The sequence below is a fragment of the Diplotaxodon limnothrissa genome, linkage group LG8 (genome assembly GCF_057381915.1).
Source record: "Diplotaxodon limnothrissa isolate DT_005_m linkage group LG8, D_limnothrissa_male_GT1.1, whole genome shotgun sequence".
NCBI lineage: Eukaryota > Metazoa > Chordata > Actinopteri > Cichliformes > Cichlidae > Diplotaxodon > Diplotaxodon limnothrissa.
In genome coordinates this window covers 24186591-24210339 of record NC_140603.1, presented here as the reverse complement: position 1 = coordinate 24210339, position 23749 = coordinate 24186591, and the positions used below count along the sequence as shown (strand labels likewise).

Here is a 23749-nt window from a genome sequence, read left to right as displayed (position 1 = left end):
GAAAATCTGTCAATTTTGAATCTATTGGCCAAAATCTCCTTTCAAATAGGAAATTTTTGCTGCTTTTCTCTCTATAGGTGGCTGGATCAAGTGACCATTTCCTGACATTAAAAGCAATCAACATATCAATCATTAATAAATGCAATCAGCAGTGTTGGGAAGCTCTTCGTTCATTTATTCAAGTACTGTACTTGTGCACAGCTGTGAGGTGCTTATATTACTGATTTAACACCTGCATATGAAACACTTTTTTTATTTGACAGCTTCAGCCCACTTCAAGGTTATTTTTTATATACATGTATAGAATACACAGCTCAGAGTAAACCAGTGATTTCCAACATGTGTGGCTTGCGACTTCTTATGAAAGCAATGTTTCAGACATTTAGGAGCATTTAGGTTTCCCTTTAAACGTCTCTGATTAAAGGATCAAATGTAGGAATAAAAGTGTTGATAAAAGCTTAGATTTTTGCAGTTCGTATTCCATTAATCATCTCATGTCCCCTTAAGCTTATCTTAGAGGCTGGGACTCCCTGCTGTATAGGATGAATACTGCTGTTTTCAGTTGCTTCAGTCACAGTAATATCATGTCTGATCATTTGTCAGTCACAAAGGTCATTTTTCAGAATACCTATCTTTGAAGTTTTGATTTTAAGTATTACATTAAATCATGCACAACTTTTTTTCTAGTATTTTTACTGGCTATTATTTGGCAGTTTTACTTTTTATTTATTTCTATGTTGTCATTAGTTATTGTGATTGATTATTGTTGTGTACCATCAAAAATATAATATTTTCCATAAATGCCTTTTCCTGAAAATGTTTGTCAGCATAACCAGTTTGAGGAGGTGTTGGTGCCTGTGTTTAGTGAGACTGGGAGGTATACTGGGAGAGTATACCCCCCCGTCTGTGTTTGTACTGGTGTACCGTTCAGTTCTGAACGTCACATCTGCTACCCCTGACAAAATATAAGCCGTGCTACCCATTACATAACGAAGGAAAAGGAAAATTAGTACTGAAAACTCGTGAAAACTAAACCAAAAATCGAACATATTTATAAGAAAACCTAAACTGTAATGAACAGATCTACTGAAATCAAAAGAAAACGAATCCAGTAAGGTAAGAAAAAGTACAATCGTCCTCTCTGCAGGACTTTAAGTTAAAAAATAATAATAATAAAGTGCATGAACCTCAAAACATTCAGATCCTGGGGGCGTACACCCTTCATGATTCGAGTGATGGACAGTAACTGTTGTAGAACAGGTGTGCATACCTATGCTGAGCTGTTTTATTGTTATTCAGTGTGTGTGTGTGTGTGTGCGGGGTCAGGGAGAAAGAGGGGTGCTGCTTCTCAGGCTGCTGCTGCTGCCGAGGGGACGGGCACGAGCCTCCTCCTCCTCCTCCGCCCATCTCACAGATATCGGCTTCGCGCAGCACGCTCCCGATAGCCCACTCGTCTCGCTGCTGTACTGTAATCATATGATAGTGAGCCGATCCCCGCTGCAGAATACCCACACACCGGCGGACATAAGCAGAGGAGCCGCGGCGGATCAGACTAGTTGATGGTAAACTTGTAACCGCCGGAGACGTGCGCGGAGTCGGGCAAAGTGTCAAACCGAGCTGAACTCTCTCCCCGTACAGGAACTTTTTCAAACTCTGGAGAGTCGGGCAGAGGGGGAACCGTGTGGAAGAAGACAGGGCTCGCATACGAGATATTAACCGAGGGACAGTCGATTTTACAGGAGTTGAGAGTTGAATTTTCTCAGTAGGTGGAGAAGCGGTCAGCGGGTCGCGCTCGGCGGAGTCCTCTGGGATCCTCGCATCGCTTTTCGGGGCGTGTGTTTCTCCCCCTCAAAAAATAATAAATAAGAAAAAAGAAAATAAACCCTTCATCAAGTTTTCCCTGCTCGCTAGGTCACTTTATTGCTTAATCAAAAGCCATGGTTGGGGAGACAGAGGTGAAGGAGAGACCCAAGTCCAACCCGGACTATCTAATGCAGCTGATGAACGACCGAAAGGTGATGAGTTCCCTGCCCAACTTCAGCGGCATCTTCACGCATCTGGAGCGGCTGCTGGATGAAGGTAACCCCCGCATGTGTTTGAAGCTTTGAACTCTGTAGCCACTTGTCACACTACAGGGGGAGATGAGGCCATCTTCTCTCTCTGTCTCTCGTCCAGTTTAGTGGTCAGTGTTCATAAAACGTGGCCGTTATCGACTGACTTTATTGAATTAGTCATTAACTGAAGGAATTCCTCAGTGGCTCCTCAGAAACGTAACAGCAGTGTTACCCACATCACACAGTGGTAAATTATCCTGCTCACAGTCCAATAAGACTGTTTGGATATCAAAACATTTGCCGAGCTGTGAGTGTAAACCCACATTCTTGGCTTCAAATTGTGGATGTAGGGGATGTGTTTGTTGCATGAAGTCACATTTTAATTTGTTGAGAGAAGCAAAGCTCTCTCTCTCTCCCTTTCTCTTTCTCTCTCTCTCTCTCTCTCTCACACACACACACACACACACACACACATTCACAGAGGGGCAGTTGGTGATGGGAACAAACAGACAGTTGTTAGTCTTTCCCAGTGACCTAATGCGCAGGCTTGTGTGAATGCTTGAGCCCATCCCTGAGCAGGAACGAGACTCTGTCACTGTGCAAAATATTTGATATCTGTATCTGGCTGCTTACACACCCTGAAGTCATGCTTTCTGCACAGAGGATCAATGCACCTGATTAGTTGTACTTGTTGATATGCAAGATAAAAGAGAGGAATCGCAAAGAGACACAGCTCAAATGTCTCTAGTTGCCACCAGCTATCAAGGCCTGTTTTTGCTGCGGTTGCTGCACATCAGGATCACAGAGGTCCCGACTTTGCGCTCTGTGACAAGTCTCGTGACGCAGCAAGGTTGTTCTCATATCAGACGACCTCTACAGCTCGGTAAAGAGGTCGAGTTAACATCTCTGGTTGTGTTCGTGTTAAGGACTGACAGCTGAGCGTATTCATCCCTCAGTGGCGATAATGTGACACCCATGGTTAGCATGAAAGACATTGTGCCATTCCCATTTTTGAGGCTGCCTGTGTCTTCTGCTTGAGTTATGTGGTCAAGCTGCTCAGACGTAAGGCCTCTATATCAGAAAAAAAAAGTTTATGTAAGGCATTGTCAGGCTACTTGACTCCTCCAAGGCTGCACTCTTGCCCAGTCTATATATAAAGTCCTATGACAGGCTGAAGTGTTAAGATAAGGCCTGCTGCAGCTCCCTGCTTTGTCTTTTTCTCCTTGGACTTTCTTGTTCTTCTTTCACTTCTCATTTTCCTCGAGCTACTTTTAACTCAAGTGTGACAAAAGCCGTGTTTGTCTGCACAGATTTGTTTGTGTGCTTGCTTTAATAGTCACTTCTGGTGTCCAATAGGTTAGAATTGGTCATTAGGGGATCATCGGTGTCACTGCGGCAGTGGCTGTAATTATAGCGTCCTACTGTAGTTATTACGGTCAGACTTATCACTCTCAGAGCAGGGAGACGTGCCTGTCAGCGTGCTTAGGTCAGATGATATTTGCGCCTCAAGGCAGTTATTCTGCCGTGTGTGTGTGTGTGTAAGTGTGTTTGTCAGTGTGTGAGTTCAAACCAGGGGTCTGTGTGTATGTGTCACATATGTGTTTGTCTGCTCCAGTACCAGTTATTATTGTGCTAGTGTGTCATTACAAAGGCATCAGAGGCTAGCATTGGTCATCGAGACAGCACTAAACAAACACACAGGCAGACAAACATAGTCTGTTTTATAACGGTGCTTCTGTAGCAAACCCCAGCCACAGATTAGACCTTTTAAGAAATTAATTTTTACACTTAAGTCAGCTGTTCTGGTTTTTCAGTGACTGCGTATGCTAATATGTTTTATAGTCTCTTCTGATGTTTCGTCGAGCTGAAACGTTTCAGAAAATCATTCGGGATCTATTTTTAAAGTTAATTTTAAAGCCAAATTCATTGATTGTAACTTATCCAAGTGATATTTGGACAAAACAAGATATTCGTACACAAAAAAAATGCTGATAAGTGAAAAAAGCGATTACAGATTAAAATTCTTGCTAATACTAGTATTAATACTAATACTTACTCATATTGCTTTATAAGATACCTTTTCCATATTTGCCTCTGAACGACTGCCCTGCACAGGACCCTCATTGACTGGTAGGTCACTAAGGCCCCCAGTAACTTCTGTTTTTCACTCGCATTATTTACACAGCGATCTGATCTATAGTTGTGTGTGTGTGTGTGTGTCACACAGAAAGAAATAGACAGGAGGCTGTCAGAAATGGAGGACACCTTATTGCAAAGCATTCAGATTTTACATTGTGGTGCAGAATGCTTGTCTCCTGCCTGTTTGTCTGTCAGAGCTTCCTTTAATTCTGGCGACGGTGAGTCATCGTCCTAAGAAACGGACAGAAGAGAAGAAAGAAATGTGAAACTTGCTGTCCCCCTCCTCCATGGACAGACTTTCATAGTTCCTCCTCCTTTCTCTCTTTCTCCCCCCCCCCCCCAAAGAAATTGGCAGGGTACGCAAAGACATGTACAACGACACGCTGAACGGCGGCATGTTCAACGGACGGGACATGGAGGAACTTCCCGAAGCTGTCGGTCCCGTGGCTCAGCTGCAGGAGAAGCTCTTCGTGCCTGTCAAAGAGTACCCAGATGTGAGTGGGCAAATCAGTGACCTTTGACCTTTCTGTTTACTTTTCACTGTTGTCGCTTTATCTCTTCTTAGTGCAGAAAGGATGCCAGAAAATCAGCGTGGCTCCTGATCACAGGGACATTTTGATTTAGATTTCATCTAAAAGCTGATTTCATTCTGAGATCATCTTTGTCTACACCCAGTGATGTAATCTGAACTTAAAATAGATCAATAATGAACCATAGCCAGTGGGTCCAATGGCATATAAATGAATAATTTGCAGGAATATCTCGGTTTGTTTACTCCAAAAGCCAATATTGTGATGTAAATCTCCCCACTGTGACGCTGTTTTCACCTTTAGGTTTATACCATAAATATTTACAGGAGCTCAAAACAGTGGATTAAGATTTTCCACCAAATATAAAGACAAGTGCACTGCAGCGAAGAGACTTTACCATCCAGCACATCCCTGCTCACGCCAAGTACAGCTAAGCTAAGCACTTCAATATGAGTTATGCTGATCCAGATTGAACGACTCACATGATTTTCTCCACGCATCAGCTCGCCAAATTACCAAATACAATGACAGGCTGTCCTCGCTCACATGACAAGAGACTAACAGGACACATGCAGGACTACATTGGAAAATGGTTGAGATCAGGGTTAAATTTAGAGAGGAGTGTGCACACAAACCTGGATTTGTGTGAGTGTAGGTGAAAGTCGAGGGTGACCTTAGAGGTTGAAATATGTTGCAGCCATTACTCAAGTTAACTTCTGGTTAAACTGGAGGGAAGAAAAGGTGGAAGAAGCTGGATAGTTGTTATCAGACAAGTGGATAAAGACAGAGCAATAGGGAATAGTGGCAGAAAAAAAAGACACACACACACAAACACACACAGGGGGGCAGCTGTCCAGTTAATCACTCAGTCTTAGTGACAGATAAGGTTAAGAGAATGTCGCTATCCTGTCATGCCACGAGCACCAGCCAGCACCCATATAATGAGCTATTTTTGTCTCTCTTAGTAACACAAACACATCGCAGATGCACAAACCTCAAAGGCACACTCGCTCGTACAAATACTGGCACATAGTAAAGACACAGTTTTGGCTTGCAGTGCGCATCAAATCATTTCTTCCTTCAGCTCTGTTTATATCTGTGTGTTTCGCCCTTTTGCGCAGTTCAACTTTGTTGGGAGGATCTTGGGCCCACGTGGACTGACGGCCAAGCAACTGGAAGCGGAAACCGGCTGCAAGATTATGGTGCGAGGAAAGGGCTCCATGAGAGACAAGAAGAAGGTAAACGCACCAAGTAACGCTGAAGATACGTGTGTTTTATCATCACATTTAGGACTGTTTTCGTACATCTTCACGTTATCTTTTTTAAAAGTGAGTCTGATGTACTTTTCTCGATTTTCAGTCATCTCTATCCACAGGTTCAATGATGTGGTTAATTTTAATAGGTCATACCATTGCACCAAAAATGCAACTGCTTGGTTGGTTTCTCTTCTTTGATCTGTGAAATTCTAATTCTGGTTGCGACCTTTGAAGCTCCAACCACCTGCTGATCAAACCTTCTGTTTCTGAGGGGCAGCCAATGAGAAGAAGGCTAGCTAAAAGGAGCCTTAAAGGGAGAAGAGTTAAATGAGCTGTTTAATGCAGAAGATGACCTGAAGGGTCTACATAAATAGCTAGTATAAGAAGGATTACTTTGCATGGTGAATCAGGCAAAGCTACTCTACTAGAATCTGACAGCATGGAGGTGGGAGTGAGCAAATATATTTTGGGAAATATGAATTTGAAAGACTATTGATGAAGGAAACTGGTATAGAATGATTGCACCTCCAATCTTTCCACCTCAGATCCATTGTTCACTTGTTTTTTTACATATTAAAGAAAATGATATAACATTTTAACAAGTGGGGCCCAGGTAGGTAGATTTTATTGCCTCGGGGCATTGCAAAGCTGGCTGTTTTCCTCTCTTTTCAGTCTGCAGCCAATCTAAGCTTTTAGCTGTGGCAGTGATGGTATTCTCTTCATGTAACTCTGGAAGAAATCAAATCAAAGTGTAATAGTGTTTCATGGCAGGTTTACATTCCTTTTAGCTTGAAAGTCGACTTGGAGAAACTCTGGCTGAGGCAAGACATTACTGTCAAAGCTTCATTTTTGGTGTGTTTCCTATAGATCTTAGTTTTAGATGCTTTACAGCTCAACAATGAGATGAATCTGAAAAGCCTTTACACTCCTCCAGAGATTTAAAAACTGATAAGACTTGCTTTGTAACTTGTTAACAGTACCTGTGATTTGGAGAAAGAATGTTTTAACCCACCACACACTGAAACATGGCTTAAAATTGTAGAAATCTATATGATATATAAGCTGAGTGAATCATCAAGCATCCCCATATGGAAAAGAAATAGAAAAACCTTGCATCAGATGTGGCCTACTTCATATAGTGAATCATATAAGGCTTATATGATTCACTCATGAAAGTGTCCACTTTCATATATTGTTTTAGTAAGTATCCAAAACATACAAGTTTCATTTATATAATTTTTCTAGGGATCTTATATCTGTTTTCACACAAGACAGATACAAACTTTATAAGATTTATATATATCTTTTCCATGTGGGTCTATATAATTCTAAATGAAAAATGTTTATATTAGTAAGTGTAATTTAAAAAAAATATGTTATTTTGTGGTTTAGATGATCTTAGTGTCTAACCTTTAACGAGTAGCTTAATTTTATCCATGTTCAGCAGCATGCACGATTAGCTTCTATGTTCAGGACATTGGGGACGTGTGATAGATATAGAGAGCGAGGCTGAAGTGGACGAAGAGAGACGGGTTTTTCCAGGCCCAGAATGGGACTTCTGAGGTCGTGGGGGGGGGGGGGGAGAGACAACAATATACGCACATGTGGTTCATGCACAGGAGAAACAATGAGTCCTTTTTCCTTCACTTCATATTTTATTTGCATGTAAAACTCCAAATTAAAAATACCCAAATTTCCCCCTATGCAGGAAAAACCCTGACAGAGAGCAACTAGATGTAACAGTTTTGGAAATCTCGGGGCCTTACTGGGTGAAATGATTAAACTGACGCATAGTTATGCATGACTTTTTGACCACTCTGCCACATCTAGCCACAAACACAGTTTAATGTTTCTCCGAGACCATGATAATTGTCATCCTAACGAGCTGACGTGCACGCAGAAGCAGACCATGTATCCCATGATGGGTCAAAGAGCTGAAAGACAGAAAGAAGGGCGGATAGATAAATAAAATGTAGGTTATATATAATTTTCTAGCTAATTGGAAAAGGCAGTGAGTTGAGATGAGTTGGCTCAGAAACTGAGAGACAGATTAAGTGGGAGCAAATCTATCTATCTATCTATCTATCTATCTATCTATCTATCTATCTATCTATCTATCTATCTATCTATCTATCTGTCTGTCTGTCTGTCTGTCTGTCTGTCTGTCTGTCTGTCTGTTCCTTCTCTCAAACTGAGTTTTGCTGCTCCGTTTTTCTTTCCTGTCCTGGTGTTCGGTCCATCTGTCCTCCCTTCCTCTCCCCTGGTGTCTGCTGTTGGACGGAGTCGGCTCAAGCTTTCCAAACGGCAGGTGGAGCAAGTCCAGCATTCCACCCCCCTCCCCAGTCACTCTCTCTCTCTCTCTCCAGAACATTCCCTACCCTGCACGCCCCTCAGTCAGAGACTCACACATACAGAAACACACAGAGACAGAGAGGGAAGGAAAACAGAGACACAGTGGGAGGCAACTGGGGGAGAAGGGAGAAAGATGTTGACTTTTAGTGCTCTTCAAAAATGATACATCTCACTTGACAAAACAGCCACAGAGGACACAATCTGCCGGAATGCCACACTGAGATCTCGGAATTTCTGTTTTAACTGTAGCTGCACCTCGCAGTTATCTTCACTGGGAAAATAGTCTATTTATAATTTGTAATATCTGGCAGTCAATTCTGAAAAACAAAATTACGATTCTGCTGTCGCGTTAGAAGTTGTGTGAAGCTTCACTCAGAGGATTAGCTCTGAAGGACAAGCTTGCTCATTCTTTCCTCGGAGTCAGATGATGAGATTGCTATCACTTTCATTTCTGTATAACAAATTTGAAACTGAAGAGGGTTCACTTATCTTGGCATGAAGACTGAAAGGAAAGAAGCAAGCCTGGCAACTAAACTGTGCATAGTCAAGAAATGTTTCCTCACATAAGCCACGAATTTGCCATTTTGTCAAACTTTTGTTGTTTGGTTTGTTACTCGGCGGATTTTGTTATTCTAGGCTCAACCCATGTTTCCCTCCCCTTGCACTACACTGCGAGTGTCGTGTCTGCTTGTTTATTCAAGTTGCTGCAAACAATGTGCTGCTCCTCTATGCACCGCTGTGCTTGAAGCTAAGGCTAACATCAACAACAACAATGGCAAACCAAAGCATTTGAAAAAAGGAAATTTGTACTGACAGAGTTGCTGGAGGAAAAGTTGTAGGCAAAGCTGTAGCGGTTGATGCTGGGGGCGGACGTGAATTTCCACAGCAGTCCCATTCACATGCTGTTTTATTTAGTTGAAAACCAAGAATGTTCCTGTCAGACTTGAGTGGAAAAGATCTCTGGTGAACCATGAATGCCTAAGAAAAATCTGAAACCTTTGCTCAGATATTTTAGTCTAGACCAAGGGTATCAAACATGCAGCCCGGGGGCCAGAAGCAGTCCATCAAGGGATCTAATTTGGTCCAATAGGTGGATTTGCAAAGTCTGAAAAATAGTTGGAAGTTCAGCAAAGATACTTACTACACAGGAGAAGGAACCTGCTGTGTGAAAGTAAAGAGTATGTGTATCTGCAAATAAGTTGTGTAAATCTTAAAAAGTACACTAGTATTGTTGCAAGTGAAGAGTTTGTGGCTCTCCACTGTAATCTCTTAATTTCTTATCCACACAGAGTGAGTATAGGCTTACATGTGGAGTTGAACTGAAATCGCACCTTGTCTTATGACATCTCATGCTGCTCATCATCCATTTTCTAAATGGATCACTTATTAAATGTGAAAATTATTAACCAAGATCTATGTCTTGCTTTGTCTGGCAGATTTTTAAAAGAATGGGGTCAGTGTTCAGCTTTTAGGAGGAAATCTCCAGAATGTACTTATTTACATCACTAAAGAAAGAGAAAACTTTGGAGTGTCAGAGTTCTGGTATTTTCTTTTAATAAATAAAGTTTTAATGTAATGTTTTTAATAGTATGGCTGACCGAATCACCCAACAGATTTTGCCAACCCAGGTGTCCATGTGAGGCTGACGATAACAAGCTTATTCCCAAACAGACTTTCTTCAAATTGCTTGAATTACATGATAGGAAATTGCAATTCACCGTTTTCAGTTACATGACTGGCGCCTGTTCCAACATACTGGACACACTCCATTAAACTCCAACACAAGCCTGTTGGTTTTTCCATCTGTTGTGAGCCTTAAATATTTAGATGATCTTCCCAAAAAATAAAAGATGTGTAAACAAACTGCAAGTTTTGGGTACCTGCAATCCATATACTGCATCTGTCACAGCATTTCACTAAAAGCTGTGAAGTCTGTGCCAGAGCTCAGCATTTGCAGTGTTTTACATATGTGTTGTGGGTTATACCTTCTTTTGGAAGAACAGCAGTTTTACGTACAGTTTATTCAATCTGAGCCAACATTTATGACATTTGGGAGATGAGACAGGAAAAGGACTTGTTCCTTGTCAAAGCAATAGTAAGGACTAGTTAAGGGAAGCATGCCATCTAACATGGATTGGTTGTTGTTAGATTGAGAGTCATTGTTCTGGGGCATTAAAAACAAGGCAGTAATATTTTGAAAAGGTTACATGACGTTTTTTAATCAAAACCCATGTCTGATGTCGGTTTTAATGACCCACCATTGACAGAGTTGCTGTGATCAATTGGTTTGCATAGCTGCACTCTGCTCTTCCCTATCAGTTGCGAAAAAAACGAGTAGCTCATTAGTGCATCCGAAAAACCGGCATTTCGGCAAAACAAAGCTGGTAAAAAAAATAACTCGGGCAGTGTAAGAAAGCTTTGTGTTGCCCTCCAGGTGGGCCCTTGTATAATGATGTGTCACATGAAAACTATGAATTATCTGTAACACACAAAAGCAGATAATGGAGCTATTTGGAACACAGATGCATCCAAAACATGTGTGTAACCAGGTTTACCAGGAAACCGACAAATGCAATCAGCTGCAGTGTCGTTGGTGTTTTACTTGACAACGACTTCATAAGCGTTGATTTATTAGTCATTTCACTATCAGTTTTAACGAAGTGACAGAGCAGGGAGAAGGGAAGAAAGGAGGTGTTAAAGACAAAAGAGATTTAGGGAGATGTTACACAAAAACTCGAGAGTGCAAAACCTTCAGTTCAGTTCAATGCAACACCAATCTTGTGTAACCACTGAAGAACAGCACGTTGTTCCACGAGTTTGATACGCCTCCCGAGTTGCATTAGACAACCTTGAGCCTTGTGTGTAGTTTGAGGGCGAACCAGAACCAGAGCCAAAGAAGAAAGAAAAGTGAAAATCCTGTTCCCTCTCCGTAGCAAAAGGACCGAGGTTGTGTGTGGTGCATTCAAAAAAGAGCTTCTTTTTTTTCTTAAACTGTTTGTGTGTTTCAGGAGGAGATGAACCGAGGGAAGCCCAACTGGGAGCACCTCAGCGAGGACCTCCACGTCCTGATCACAGTGGAGGACACACACAACCGCGCCAAGATCAAACTCCAGCGGGCCATCAACGAGGTCAAGAAACTTCTCGTGCCCGCTGTGAGTATCAGTATAGCGTTTTACGTACAGAACCGAGGGAAAAACTGTGTGACTGGATCAGAGTTCGCTGTGTTGGTATGCATGGAAGGGGGAAGGGGGATTGTCAGACCAAAAGTGTGTGTGTATATGTGTGTGTTTGTGCCTTTTTTTGTGTGTGTCTCTGTGTGTATGAGAGAGTATGTGTAAAGGGTTAGGGTAATTAGGGAACACGCATAAAGGGGTTTCCATGGAAACCCCGGGTTGTTTGAAAGGCTGAGGGAATGAATGGAGAGTCTGTTCACTCGTTCTCCCCACTCCATCACTGCTTTCACTCGTTCACAACTCACTTCATTCCCAACTACTGGCTACAGTATTCCTTTTTCTCCATGTTTTTTCTTTTTTTTTTTGTCCACACAAGAGAACATTTTGATTGCACTCCTCAACATTTCTCACATTCCCCAGCCCACCTACTGCCCCCCTACAGACTCACATAAACGTACACAGTGATCACACTGGAACATTGCGCACACACGGGCATATAGACACAGGGACACACACACCAATACTCTAAATTATCCCGTGTTTGACACATAACCACAAAGGCACATATTTCGAAATCACAAAGCCTTTCCTTTTTCATCTCTGCATTATTTGCAACAATAGAAACAGAATGAAAAGCCCAGCGGGGGGGGGGGGGGGGGGTCTATTGCAGCAATCAGCCGTCACTTCCCGTTCCGTCACAGCACGGTACACGCCAGCCCTCAGCTTTAAAGTATGTGAGGAGTGTGTGAAGACAGTCAGGAGCTAAAACACCTGTTAATCTATGGTTGTGCATGTATGTGTGTTTGTGTGCAGGATAACGTCAATGATATGTGTTAGTTTAACCCAGATGACCTTCCTCTCGAAATGTAAATCAGTCAAGCTTTTCACCACGCTGTAACTAGAGCTAAGAAGCTAGTGTCGCTGACACTGAATATGTCTTGTGTGGTGGGGCGGCTATGTTCAAGGTCTGCTCGGCTTCGTCACAGGCAGTGTTTAAGATCCCCGACGTTTTTCCCTTTAGAAAACATTTAGCATACTGTAAGATTTGATGACTTCTTGAAGGGAATCTGACAAAAGTTCATTCATTTGCTTGTGAATTGGTCAGTGACAGTCATGGCTAAGGAAGCTGATTGTGCTGCTCTGCTTGCATGTGCTGGTGTAGGCTGAGGGGGAGGACAACCTGAAGAAAATGCAGCTGATGGAGCTGGCCATTCTCAATGGGACCTACAGAGACGCCAATGTCAAGACGCGTAAGGATGACATCATAGATACATGTGGAGGAGGGTTGGTGGGTGACAAAGGAAGGGTCTTGGTACAGGAGTCCACTGTATATATGAACAATGCCTCTGTTTCTCCTTTTAAATAGACTGTTTGTTCTCCCTTCTTCTTCTCTGTCTATTGTATGTGCACTTTGTGTGCGCTCACATGTGGGTGTGTGCTCAGATTTTTCATTATTATATGTTTGTGTGCTTTACAGCCACCGCTGCCTTTCCTCTAGCGACCCCTCAGGCGCCTCGGATCATCACAGGCCCGACGCCCGTCCTGCCCCCCACCCTGCGCAACCCCGCCCCTGTCACCACACCTACACTCATGCCTCTGATCCGTCAGATCCAGAGCTCCACTCTCGTGCCGGGAGCCAATCCACATCCGGCGCTGGTGCAGCAAGGGCCCGAATCTGGAATCATCTACACGCCCTATGAGTATCCCTACACACTCACGCCCTCCATATTGGAATACCCGATTGACTCAACTGGAGTATTAGGTATATAAAAATGGAAAGTCCTGCACTGTCATGCGTAGTCAATGGATGTATTATGAGAACTGGATACTGGACTCCAATAAAAGTTTCTTACCAAACATTAGAAAAGAAAATCCTTCCGTAAGGGTTTCTTTTCCTTGCCCTTCCCATTTACCCCCAAAATTTCACACTGAAATACTGAACAGGGCCACAGCAAAGTTCTGCACTAGCATCACCAAACCTACATTTATAGATTTGTGGTTAGCAGAGTCATATAAAAGTGCACATTATTATTTTACTACATTTAATTTAAAGATAAGATTATCACAGTGTAGCTCACCGTGCAGTGCTGTCAGAGGTGCTGCTTGGGGCTCCCGGCCCCAGGGCTGACGAACTTTAAACTACAGCAATGGAAATGTGCATCCTTTATGATGACAGTAGGAGAGACCTGACCTCCCTAACAGGGCCTCTCCTGACTCCACTCACTCCCCTTCTACTGTGGCACGCATGAATCTGTTTAAACAACCCTACTAACGACTCAACGAAAGTGTCCCTCAGAATATAATGCTAATTGCTAGTCTAGCTTTAACGCTGGTTAACGGACACTTAAATAACATAACTTCCTCAAGCATCAAATAATTTGTTTTGTTTACTTTGATGTTTGCCATTTGTTATCGTAGCTAGCAGAGCAGCCTGGTGTGTCCAGATCTGCTGGCCATGACGTGACAGTTGAATGTGAGTTGGGAAGTCTGTTTACAATTTACTTGTTAATGTAGCCTGCAGGCTAGATGAACGTAGAAGCTAATAGTTACAGTATTAAAACGTCATAATCAGTCAGCTTGGTGCTGTTGCAAAAATAAAAATTAGATTAATGTGTTACCTGTTTGTTTTACAGGACTGCTGTTGGTGTTGTATCAGATTATTTAGTTGGAGAGGCCCTGTTGTGAAATTTTGTCCAAGGGCTAAAAAGATTCTATAATCGCCACTGGACACTATCACTATACAGTTACAATACAGCAATTGTACCAATCTTGATGCATTTCAAGGCAGTTAACTACGATAAATCATGATAACTGTGTTTCTAAACCCTTTCAAAAGATAAAAAGCAGGAATAAATTATTTATTCACTGCACTTTAGCGACAAAGTTTTCAGTTTAACTTAATTAAAGGGCCCAGTTTGCCACAGGGACAAATTGGTTACCATATCCAGTTCTTGTAATACATCCACAGCATATATAGATGCATGCAGAAGCTCATTGCTGGGCTAACAGTCCCTTCTCCCTGTGTTTTTGCAGGTATGGCTTTCCCAACCAAAGGCTAAGCGATAGCAACCCTTCCTAGCACACACACGGACTGGCTTGCAGAGACCCCTCCTCCCCTTTCCTCCTCCTCTCCCTCCCATCCTCCTACACACTTATCCCACAGAGCAAACATGCAAAGTTTGCTTATACTTTAGGATGACAGATTCCTCAACAGTCATTATGTAGTCAAGTGTCCATTCCTGTTAATTTCCTCTTTGTATTAGCACACTAGTGTTGTGGTGTGACAGCTATTTAACTTTTTTTAATAGTTCAGCTTCCGCTTGTAATTTTTTAACCTATTTTAGTGAACCCATAGATATTTTAGAGCTGCTGTTTGTGATTTAACCTATGTTAAAGCTTATTTTGATCACAGAGCTATATAGAGTGACTTTGCTTACAGCTGATGTTGAATCTACTAGTGAAGCTTAATGAGAAATTAGTGGTTTGGTTTAATATTTTCTTTAGAGAACAGAAGACCACAAAACAACAAAAGATTCTCTCTCTTAGAAGCGAGATGTGTTTGACTTATTTTCACCCTCAGCCTTGAACACTTTGTAAATTCCTGGTTTCACTGATGTTGGTGCCATGGGTGGACTGTCTGATGTCTTTCTGATGAGTAACCTTCTGTGTTCTGTTTTGGCGATGCCAATGGCTGTTAGCAGGTGCCATGACCACTAAGGTACGACGCCACGACAAGAGAATCCATCCTTACCAAAGGGTAGTGACCACAGACAGAGGTTAGTTAGCTCACCAGCCACTTTATGTGTATGTGTATCTGTATGTGTGAGTGTTAGCGTGTGTGCATGCAGACCAATGGACCAATTTCAGTTTACATGTGTCTGTAATATGGCATGCCTAAATAAGAAGTAACTGTGTCAGGCGAAAAGGTCACAATGTGAAACAGTATTTGTTGCAGTGAAAGTGAAATAAGTGAGCGGATTGGGAGGAACCATGTTAGGGGTGACAGCTGCAGCGGTTATCTGTGCTCGCCTGTTAACTTAAACTGGATGGCTCTCAGGCCGGGAACCTCTCAATTAGAATGGATCGTTCCATTCATGTGACTCGGTCCTTGTGACTCTGGATTCGGAGTCCTCTCTCAGAAACTTTTTTTTTTTTTTGTTGTTGTTGTTTATCTCTTCAGTACTACTTTTGACCCTGCAAATACTGTGGGAAACATATTTATACCCAACTTCATTCCACTAGATTCCACAGATATTTTTTTATTACTGATGAAATCCTGTGTTACGCCCACTTACTACATGACACTTAAACGGATTTTCTTTCTTCTAAAGATCTTTCAATTCATGGCGATCTTTAGTTTTTACTACTAAAACACAGCGTGTGATAACTACTGAAGTCTGTGTTACAAGCTCTTTTGTACGAAATACTGTTGTTTGTGGTCTTATCGGTCGCCCACTGGACTTTATCATTGGGGCTGTTTACATCTTTCATTTATTTCCTAGCCAGAGTGGTGCTGTTACCATGTATTTAGCTGCAAAATAAATTTGTATATAGGGATTTTAAGTAAGGATTTAAGTGCTTATATAAAGCTTATGGAACAAGATCGCTTGGAAATACTTGTAGTTTGTTTTTGTTTTTTTTTTAGTTTGTAAATTTTTATTTTTGTTTTTATGGTATGCTTTTTATAGATGAAGTGTCTCCATGTAAAACTTTATTCAAAGTGTGTAGCTACTACTGTTTTAGTCACCGCGAAGGTGGCAATGAAGGCAGTGTTTTGCTCTGTGTATTTAAGATGAGGTGACCTTCTCGATTCACGGGCCTCGTGACTGTTTTATGCAATAGAAATGGACTTAGCTAGCTACAATATATGTGTGTGTGAGCGGTGGCGCTCTTGTTGTACACAATGGACAAAAAAACACTAAAAGGCAATAAAGATGACTATTGAAAAAAAAACAACATCTCTAAGGAAAACCAAAGCCTCTAAATTCTTGCAGATAGACTTGTCTATTGTGAAACTGTTTCTTAAGTCCCTCTAAAATCACCATCTCTTAACCTCTCATTGCTGTCTCTTACGGTGCCTCTTTGCTTACTGTAGTTTTTAGGCGCTCTTCTAATACTTCATAGCAAATGGATCAAACCATAATCAATAATCAGTTAATCACCAAGATCTTATGCCTGCTGCTAAACATGAGCTCCACTTGTGAGTAAATGAAAGTTTTTCTGAGGCCTGAGCACTTTTTTCCTTGGACATAAAGGTCACTCTCTCACCCACATGAAACCATGCCGTCTCCCTCTCTGTCCATGGTTTCACTGTCTGTCTGTGCTAGACGTAGCCCAGCTAGCATGAGTAGTATCACTATAGCAGCAGTCTCATGACAGGAGGGGCGCCTCCTAAACCTCAGCCCTGCTAACGCATTCATGAGCACATGTGAGCATTGCTAACCAGCCATTCCTTATGTCAACACCCAGAGGTTGATGTAAGTTTGCGCGAATGGTTATGCGGAGCTCATGAAGGTGTTGTGCAGCTCTTGTGTAATGCGCCTCCTGCTGTGTGACTGCAGTAGATCTGCCTTGTTGTCATCCCGACGCCACTAGCTGACACTAATCTCTCTTCTATCTTTTTTTCTTTTTATGTCCCCCCTTTTATGTGCCCTTTTTGTTTCCTTTCCACGTCTGTCCGTCTCTGTCCGTCTAACTCTAGCTGCCACGGCAACTAACCCATGACCCCTTGACCTTCTGACCTTTCCGTCCACTGATGACCCACCCATCTCTGCCCGCTGGCGCGCTCATTGGCCCGCGGCCCTGCCACTCCCCCAAGCTCAGCCAACCAGAGACCAGAACATTGGGAGCAACCCAGCTGCTTCTGTTTAACCAACCAACCAGACGACAGCGATCATGGGAATAAACCTCAGGACCCCGCCCATCACCGAGTCCTAACCCAAACTTTACCAAACGTGCCTTCTTCCGATAGCCCAAAGCCAGTCGAAATTACAACCTTAAGCAGTAGACTTTACTGAGGATGGGCCACAAACTGGTGAAGGGCTCCTAAATAACCCCCGGCTGTGCCACACTGTCTCTCTGAGCTGCCATGCCTTCAGTCCATTTGATGCAATAATAATAACATGGTAACTAAACTGATAATGGTGATACTTATCCAGCACAGAAACCCTCCATAAATACTAAACTGACGGAGATATGTTGGTGTTTTGATACATTTTTTTCCTCAGCGGGCACCTCTCTTACCTTATTCACATTATAACATTTATAATTCATTTACAAATGCTCACGTATTGTCATGCTTTCCTTTTAAAAAGACGGTTCCAGATATGCATTTGACAGGTCAGATACTGCACAGCACGTACCGTCAAAAATGTCTCTTACTTCCTCTTGGTAACACATAAAATGCCAACGTGGAGCTTTTTAAAAAAAACTTCTTTCATTATAAAGCGACAGGTGCTCGATGGGGAAAAAGAACAAACTGGAATCCAAAATGCCAAAGTATCTCTGAGTGTTTCCTAATAGGTAACGTGTCTTTATACTGAGACGACACATACAGGACGAATGCCAAGCCTGTGCAGTATGAATACACACATAAAGGGGAGGGAAGGTTGAACTCCTTTTGTCAAATTCTCGAGGACTTACACAACGATGCCTTTTTTTTTCTCCACACTACAGTATTCAGCGAGCTTGAACAACAGTGCCTTTATTTATTGAGAGCAATGGAACAATGTTACACCTAAATCTTTTACTATGGCATCATGGCATTGTGCCCAGCTTGGTATTATATCATCTCCATTTTTACGACTTTACATCCACGGCTCTTCTCAATTCAAATTACGGTGCCAAGAGAATAAATAAAAATAATAAAAGGTGGCTCATTTGAATTAGAAGTGCAGCGCAGTATCGAAGCTACGTCTGAAATGTTTATGTGAGGTTCGGACGCCTCCGTAGAACAGTGTTACATTTTATGTCTTTGTTTTATTGTTTCTTTTGGGTGATTGTGCTGCTGGAGATGAAGTCGTCCTTATGTCTCTGCATGTGTTGTTTTTTTTGTTTTTTTTCGAGGGTGTGGTACGGTTTTACAAACACGCGCGCACACACACACACAAGCCAAGTGATGCCTTGATATAAGAGAAAACATGCATTCGTAACATCTGTAACAAGTTTATAATGTATTTTTATATCCTATTTTGTACGTGAAAATAACATTAAATGACCTTTTCAGATGAGAACATTATGCCTTATTATGGAGAATAATTTGATAACTATCACTATCCTTCATGTGTCATAAGTAATCATGTCACAATGTCCTGATAAACTGGAGTCTCTGATGTTCTCTGTATTAACTTGAGCCTCCTTTGCTTGCCTTCTGTGCCTTTTTGTATACTATGAGTGTGACAATTAACAGTGTAGTACAACATTAATCTACTCTTCAGTGCCAAGTGTAGGTTACTAACTGTTACCACTTCTGTGATTATTAACCTCTTTAATGGTATCTGTCTCTGCCTTTTAAAAAAAAATACATGTGTGTCTAAAAAGAATTAAAATGAAAACAGGAAGATACGTGTTGAACGATGATCTTTTAACTTTTAAAGTATTCTGAGCAGAAATAACTCTTTGTAAACGATTAAACTCATAGTTGTAAAACTAACAAACTTTGTTGCTTTTTCTCTGTAGCACTTAATTATGCAAATCGGCTTCCTTTCCGCATACTAATCACAAAACACTCCTCAGATTCACAAGGGGTGGGGAAAAAACCCAAGCTGATACTTAAAGACAAAAAGGAGGGAAAAGGGCCAAAACATGTTTTTCCCACTTCTCCTTTTTTTTTCTTCCTGTGTTCTGGCTCTCTGTCTTCCTCTGTTATTTAAGTGGACATTACACACATTGATGTGTGTAATAAGAGAGAAGAAAACACCCAGCTCACCATGGTTTCTCACAGGCATGCACATGTATAACAGAAAAAAAAATAAAACCGGCGTGTGGGTTTCAGGTTTGGGGGACGAGATGGCTGGGGAATTGAAGGGAAATTGATTGTGCAAGCTCGCCCTTAAACATCTGCAGAGTAAATATTCCACATGATCACGGTCCGTCCCTGAAGCCTCAGAAAACCACAGCTAATAACCCACATGCTGTGTGTCATGGTAGCTATTGCTTGTTTTCATTTAAACTGAGAAATTTGAGCCTGTCGACACCTGTAGTTAAGTAAAAGTTCTTTTTAAAACTGCAGATTTAAAGTTTCTCACATGCAAAAAAAAAAAAAATCACATGAGGGTTTTTTCTGTGGTGAATGAACCCGTGGGTGGCTCATTCGCCCTCTCCCTGCCCTTCCTGCTTTCATTGTGGAGTCGGGGGGTGAGGGGGTGGGGGGGTTGATATTGAACTTCAGGCTTGGAGTTGAGCCTGCACTGTGGAGGCAACCCCACTGATCGCAGAGAGAGAGAGAGAGAGAGAGAGAGAGGGGACATAATGTGACCGCTGCTGACAATCCTCTGGACAGGAAGAAGCAGAGTGGAAGCACTGAGTGGACATAGCAAGAGAGAAAAAAAGAGAAGAGAGAATGTGTGTGTGTGTGTGTGTGTGTGTGTGTGTGTGTGTGTGTGTGTGTGTGTGTGTGTGTGTGGATAGAGATGGGTGGGGGTGCGTGCATGTCTGGATGGGTGTGTACCCTTGTCTTCGTTTTTCCTGTTTTCACTTGAGTTTTTGTGCTTTTTTTTAATTCTTGTTCTCTGGTATGAAACACTCTTTAAGCATCTGGTAATGTATTCTGCAGTCAGCGCTCCCCATTGCCAACACTGGGGCCCAGGGCTCCCAGAGCTTACAATCAAAGTGTGTTAGCGTGTGCGTGTGTGTGTGTGTGAGAAAATGAGCAAAAAGTGAGAAGGAAAGACAGGTTGATTTACATTGCTATGTATGCACAGCATTCTCCACATAATGAACAACCCCTGATTTCCTCTGCTTGGTAAATATTTGATGACTGAGCGGTGGAATGATTTTAGCTGAAATTCAGAGGACTCCTACAAGCTGCTTAAAAGTTGTATTTCAAACCCCTCTCTCTCCCTCTCTTGTCCTCTTCCCATGTAAATAAGGCCAACTCCCCCTAACTCCACACACCCTTCTGAGGCAGTTTAAAGACCCAACACTGTCTCCTTGTATCCTTGGCAACCAGCATACACTGGGGTCCTGTCGTGGCCTCTCTGTCTTTTGTGTTTGGGAGCTCAGAGAGACAGAGAGAGAGAGAGGGAGAGGAAGAAGAGAGGAGAGGAAGGAGACGAAAACAAGACTTACTGAAAAAGACAACAAAGATGACATCACTGCTATTTTATCCCACAACTGAAAATTTGGTTTGTAGCCCAACAGTGATGATGACTATGATGATGAGTAGCCAGAGGCACAAAATGGGTAGCAGCTCAATCTGAGAGAGAGGGGGGGAGAGGCCCAGGGCTGAATGGGGCATTGTGGGAAAGACAGTGGGCACACTGGGCAGTAACACAGAGAACACTAACTCACAGATCATGCCAGAGAGTCTGAAAACACCCACACTGGGCGACAATGGCAAACTTCATCGCTCCACTTGGCCCCCTCTGAATACACACATACAATGGCAGAATCCAAATAAGATGCTCTGTTATTCGTGAAATTTAACACACTACATTCCTTCAGTGCCTCCATCCCTTTGGCCAGCAGCAGATGGCCTGGTCCGAGCTGCACTGAACGTGCACGTCATGTGTTGCACGACAGGTAGGGCACCCAGCTGGCCTGAAAGGTGTGACAGGTGTCGTGGAAGTTGTTTTACCTCCTCAGCTCTGCTTCCCTGCTTCAAGTAAATGCAAACGGCGTCATGCAAATTTAACTTGTATGTGCCACGACTGGTAACAAATTTAACCTAATCATTTAATTAAATCAAGCCTAATTAGAGCGAGGACCGAAAGGACCAGAACCAGCAGGTTTGACCCTCTGCAACCGGTTTCATCTGTACGGTGGGCTCTCTGCTGCCGCCCTGTGCCGAATGTGAGGAATTGCACCTTTTACTCGCGAAATGTTTGCAATAAACCGAACAGGTAAGGAGTTAAAAGACAGGAAAATAAAAAACCCACAGCATGCGTCAGCAGTAGAGCTCAATTCGTTATCTGATTGAATGACTAGTTCCAAGAAAGGTAAGACAATGAGTCTTGATGGGGATTTTTTTTTCACAATTTCACAAACTTCTGATAGAAGGATTAGATTAGAAATAAAATAAGTAAAAGTTGCAGTAAATCTATGAGAATTAAATAATGATTAATAATCATGGGGTTATCTGTTGTACATCTGATTTGTTTTATTGCACCATATGTCAAACATCTGAAATTCATCTACTTCATCTGGTGATGTTATCGGTTCATTCAATAGATGTGTCTCTCAGACAATGAGGCATAATGATTGGATTTTTAAGACGTTCAAGTTTTTATACCCATTAAGTAAAAAGAAGTGTGCCGTGAGTATTTTGTACATAAAATAATTGTTGGTATATTTGCAAATTGCTCATTAAAGCATTTTTGAAGCTGACAATGGATACTTACAAATCATGAAGTCAAACTTGTTTTCAAGTGCAAGAACAATATTATATATTTACCAGTTTATACTGTATAATCATTATTACCAGGAGTAGCAGAATGTTAAAACAGATTACTTGATTGTTCCTCTTTCTCTTTTTTTTATTATATTTGACCATTATTGACATTTTCATATAATTACTTTTACTTACACGGAATATATTCTTGTACTACCAATGCAGTTTCTATCTTAAAAACATTCTATATCTGCTTTTATTATGCAAGGAATCATGAGGCTGGCTGCAGAACAATATGGATTTATCCTAGCCAATCAGCAAAGATCAGGCTATGTGACAGATAATGACATTATTGCATGCAATCAATCAGCAGTGACCTGGGGTATTTCACACCTCAGTGTTCTTTCAGGAAATTGAATTTTTCTACCCCCTACCAACTCCCACACCTGCGGTCATAACATTGAAACTAACAGTGGTAAAGTTGTTCTATTTTTTGTGGCATAAAAATGGTGGCACCTTATTTGATCACAGGCCCTGTTCACCTGAAACTAGTGCAAGCAATGGTAAGAACATTTTTTGACATACACCGGATGGATCTGTGAACCGTACTTATTTCGTATTTCAGACATTTTCAGGCTATAATAGTTAAATATGTGTAATTTTACGTGTTTTTTTTTTTTTTACCTTTTAGCAGTTTTTATTATACTTAAGTTGCATATATTGGTGTTTATTTTCCCTGTTAGTCTTATTAATGCTAAAAATGATTTAGTAATTCAATATTTGTGATTTACTTAATTTTGATTTGATTTACTTAATTTTGATTTCATTACATGTAAGAAAAAAACTGTACCACCAGTAGTTCTAATGTTTTTTCACTTTGTATTATATATTTAAAATTTCTGCGTCAATATTTTATCATTTCATTTTTGGTAGATCTATTTTTTTTTTTCTTGTTTCTTTTTGCAGTGGTCTACTTGGCTCTTGTATGGAAGCTTGCCCATTCAGTACTATGCAAGAGAATAACATAACATATTTGGGTTTAGACAAAACTGTGTGACTGAACTTACATTAACTTAAATATTTGAAGAAATGTATAAATCATTTGCCAAATTATCTTACTTGAGATTACAATAGCTTCACCAAGTACCATGAAGCAGTTGGCTGTGACTGGTGATATGCAGGTTTGTGTGTAAATATGTTATATACCATAATAACCACATTGTCTTATTGGATACTACTACCTTAGAGTAGTTTCACAAAGTATCACAAAGTCTGTCACTGGTATATGTAATATTCTGATTCATCAGAATTCTGATTTATCAGAATATTACATATATTATTATATTATATGATCTCTATAGGGTTGAAATTCTGAATTTCCATAGGTTAAAAGGATCTCGTGTCCACAACTACCATGCAGTCAGTTTTTTATGCTCTGCCTGCTCCTCAAGTTTGCCCTTCAGTTAAGTCAACAGATCCCAGATCCGTTGAACTGTCGTAAAACCGTGGTTTTATTAACGACATCAGAAAGACTTTTTAGTCGACTTATCACTAATAGATACGCAGTAGTACGAACTTTTGGTGTTAAAAATAAGTCTGAGCCGATTTTTTCTCTCATTTTTCACAAGTTACTGTGGGTTTTGATGACGTAACGACAGTGCAGCACCGGTCATCGCTTTACGGCGGAGCGTGCTGC

General features: G+C 41.5%; 1 protein-coding gene across 3 annotated transcripts; it reads left to right on the top strand.

The window, feature by feature from the left end:
• The first annotated feature begins 1464 nt into the window (after positions 1-1464).
• Positions 1465-19103, top strand: qki2 (QKI, KH domain containing, RNA binding 2). Of its 3 annotated transcripts, XM_085361546.1 has the most exons (8): positions 1465-2079; positions 4539-4687; positions 5845-5961; positions 11340-11483; positions 12667-12754; positions 12982-13266; positions 15206-15280; positions 17206-19103. In XM_085361546.1, the coding sequence occupies exons 1-8, from the start codon at positions 1938-1940 to the stop codon at positions 17226-17228; spliced, it is 1023 nt and encodes a 340-aa protein (XP_085217672.1). In that variant the 5' UTR covers positions 1465-1937; the 3' UTR covers positions 17229-19103. The 3 variants fall into 3 exon arrangements, with proteins under 3 accessions (XP_085217672.1, XP_085217674.1, XP_085217673.1); XM_085361548.1 differs by lacking the exon at positions 17206-19103 and having other exon boundaries at positions 14538-15215; XM_085361547.1 differs by lacking the exon at positions 17206-19103 and having other exon boundaries at positions 14514-15215.
• The last annotated feature ends 4646 nt before the right edge of the window (positions 19104-23749 follow it).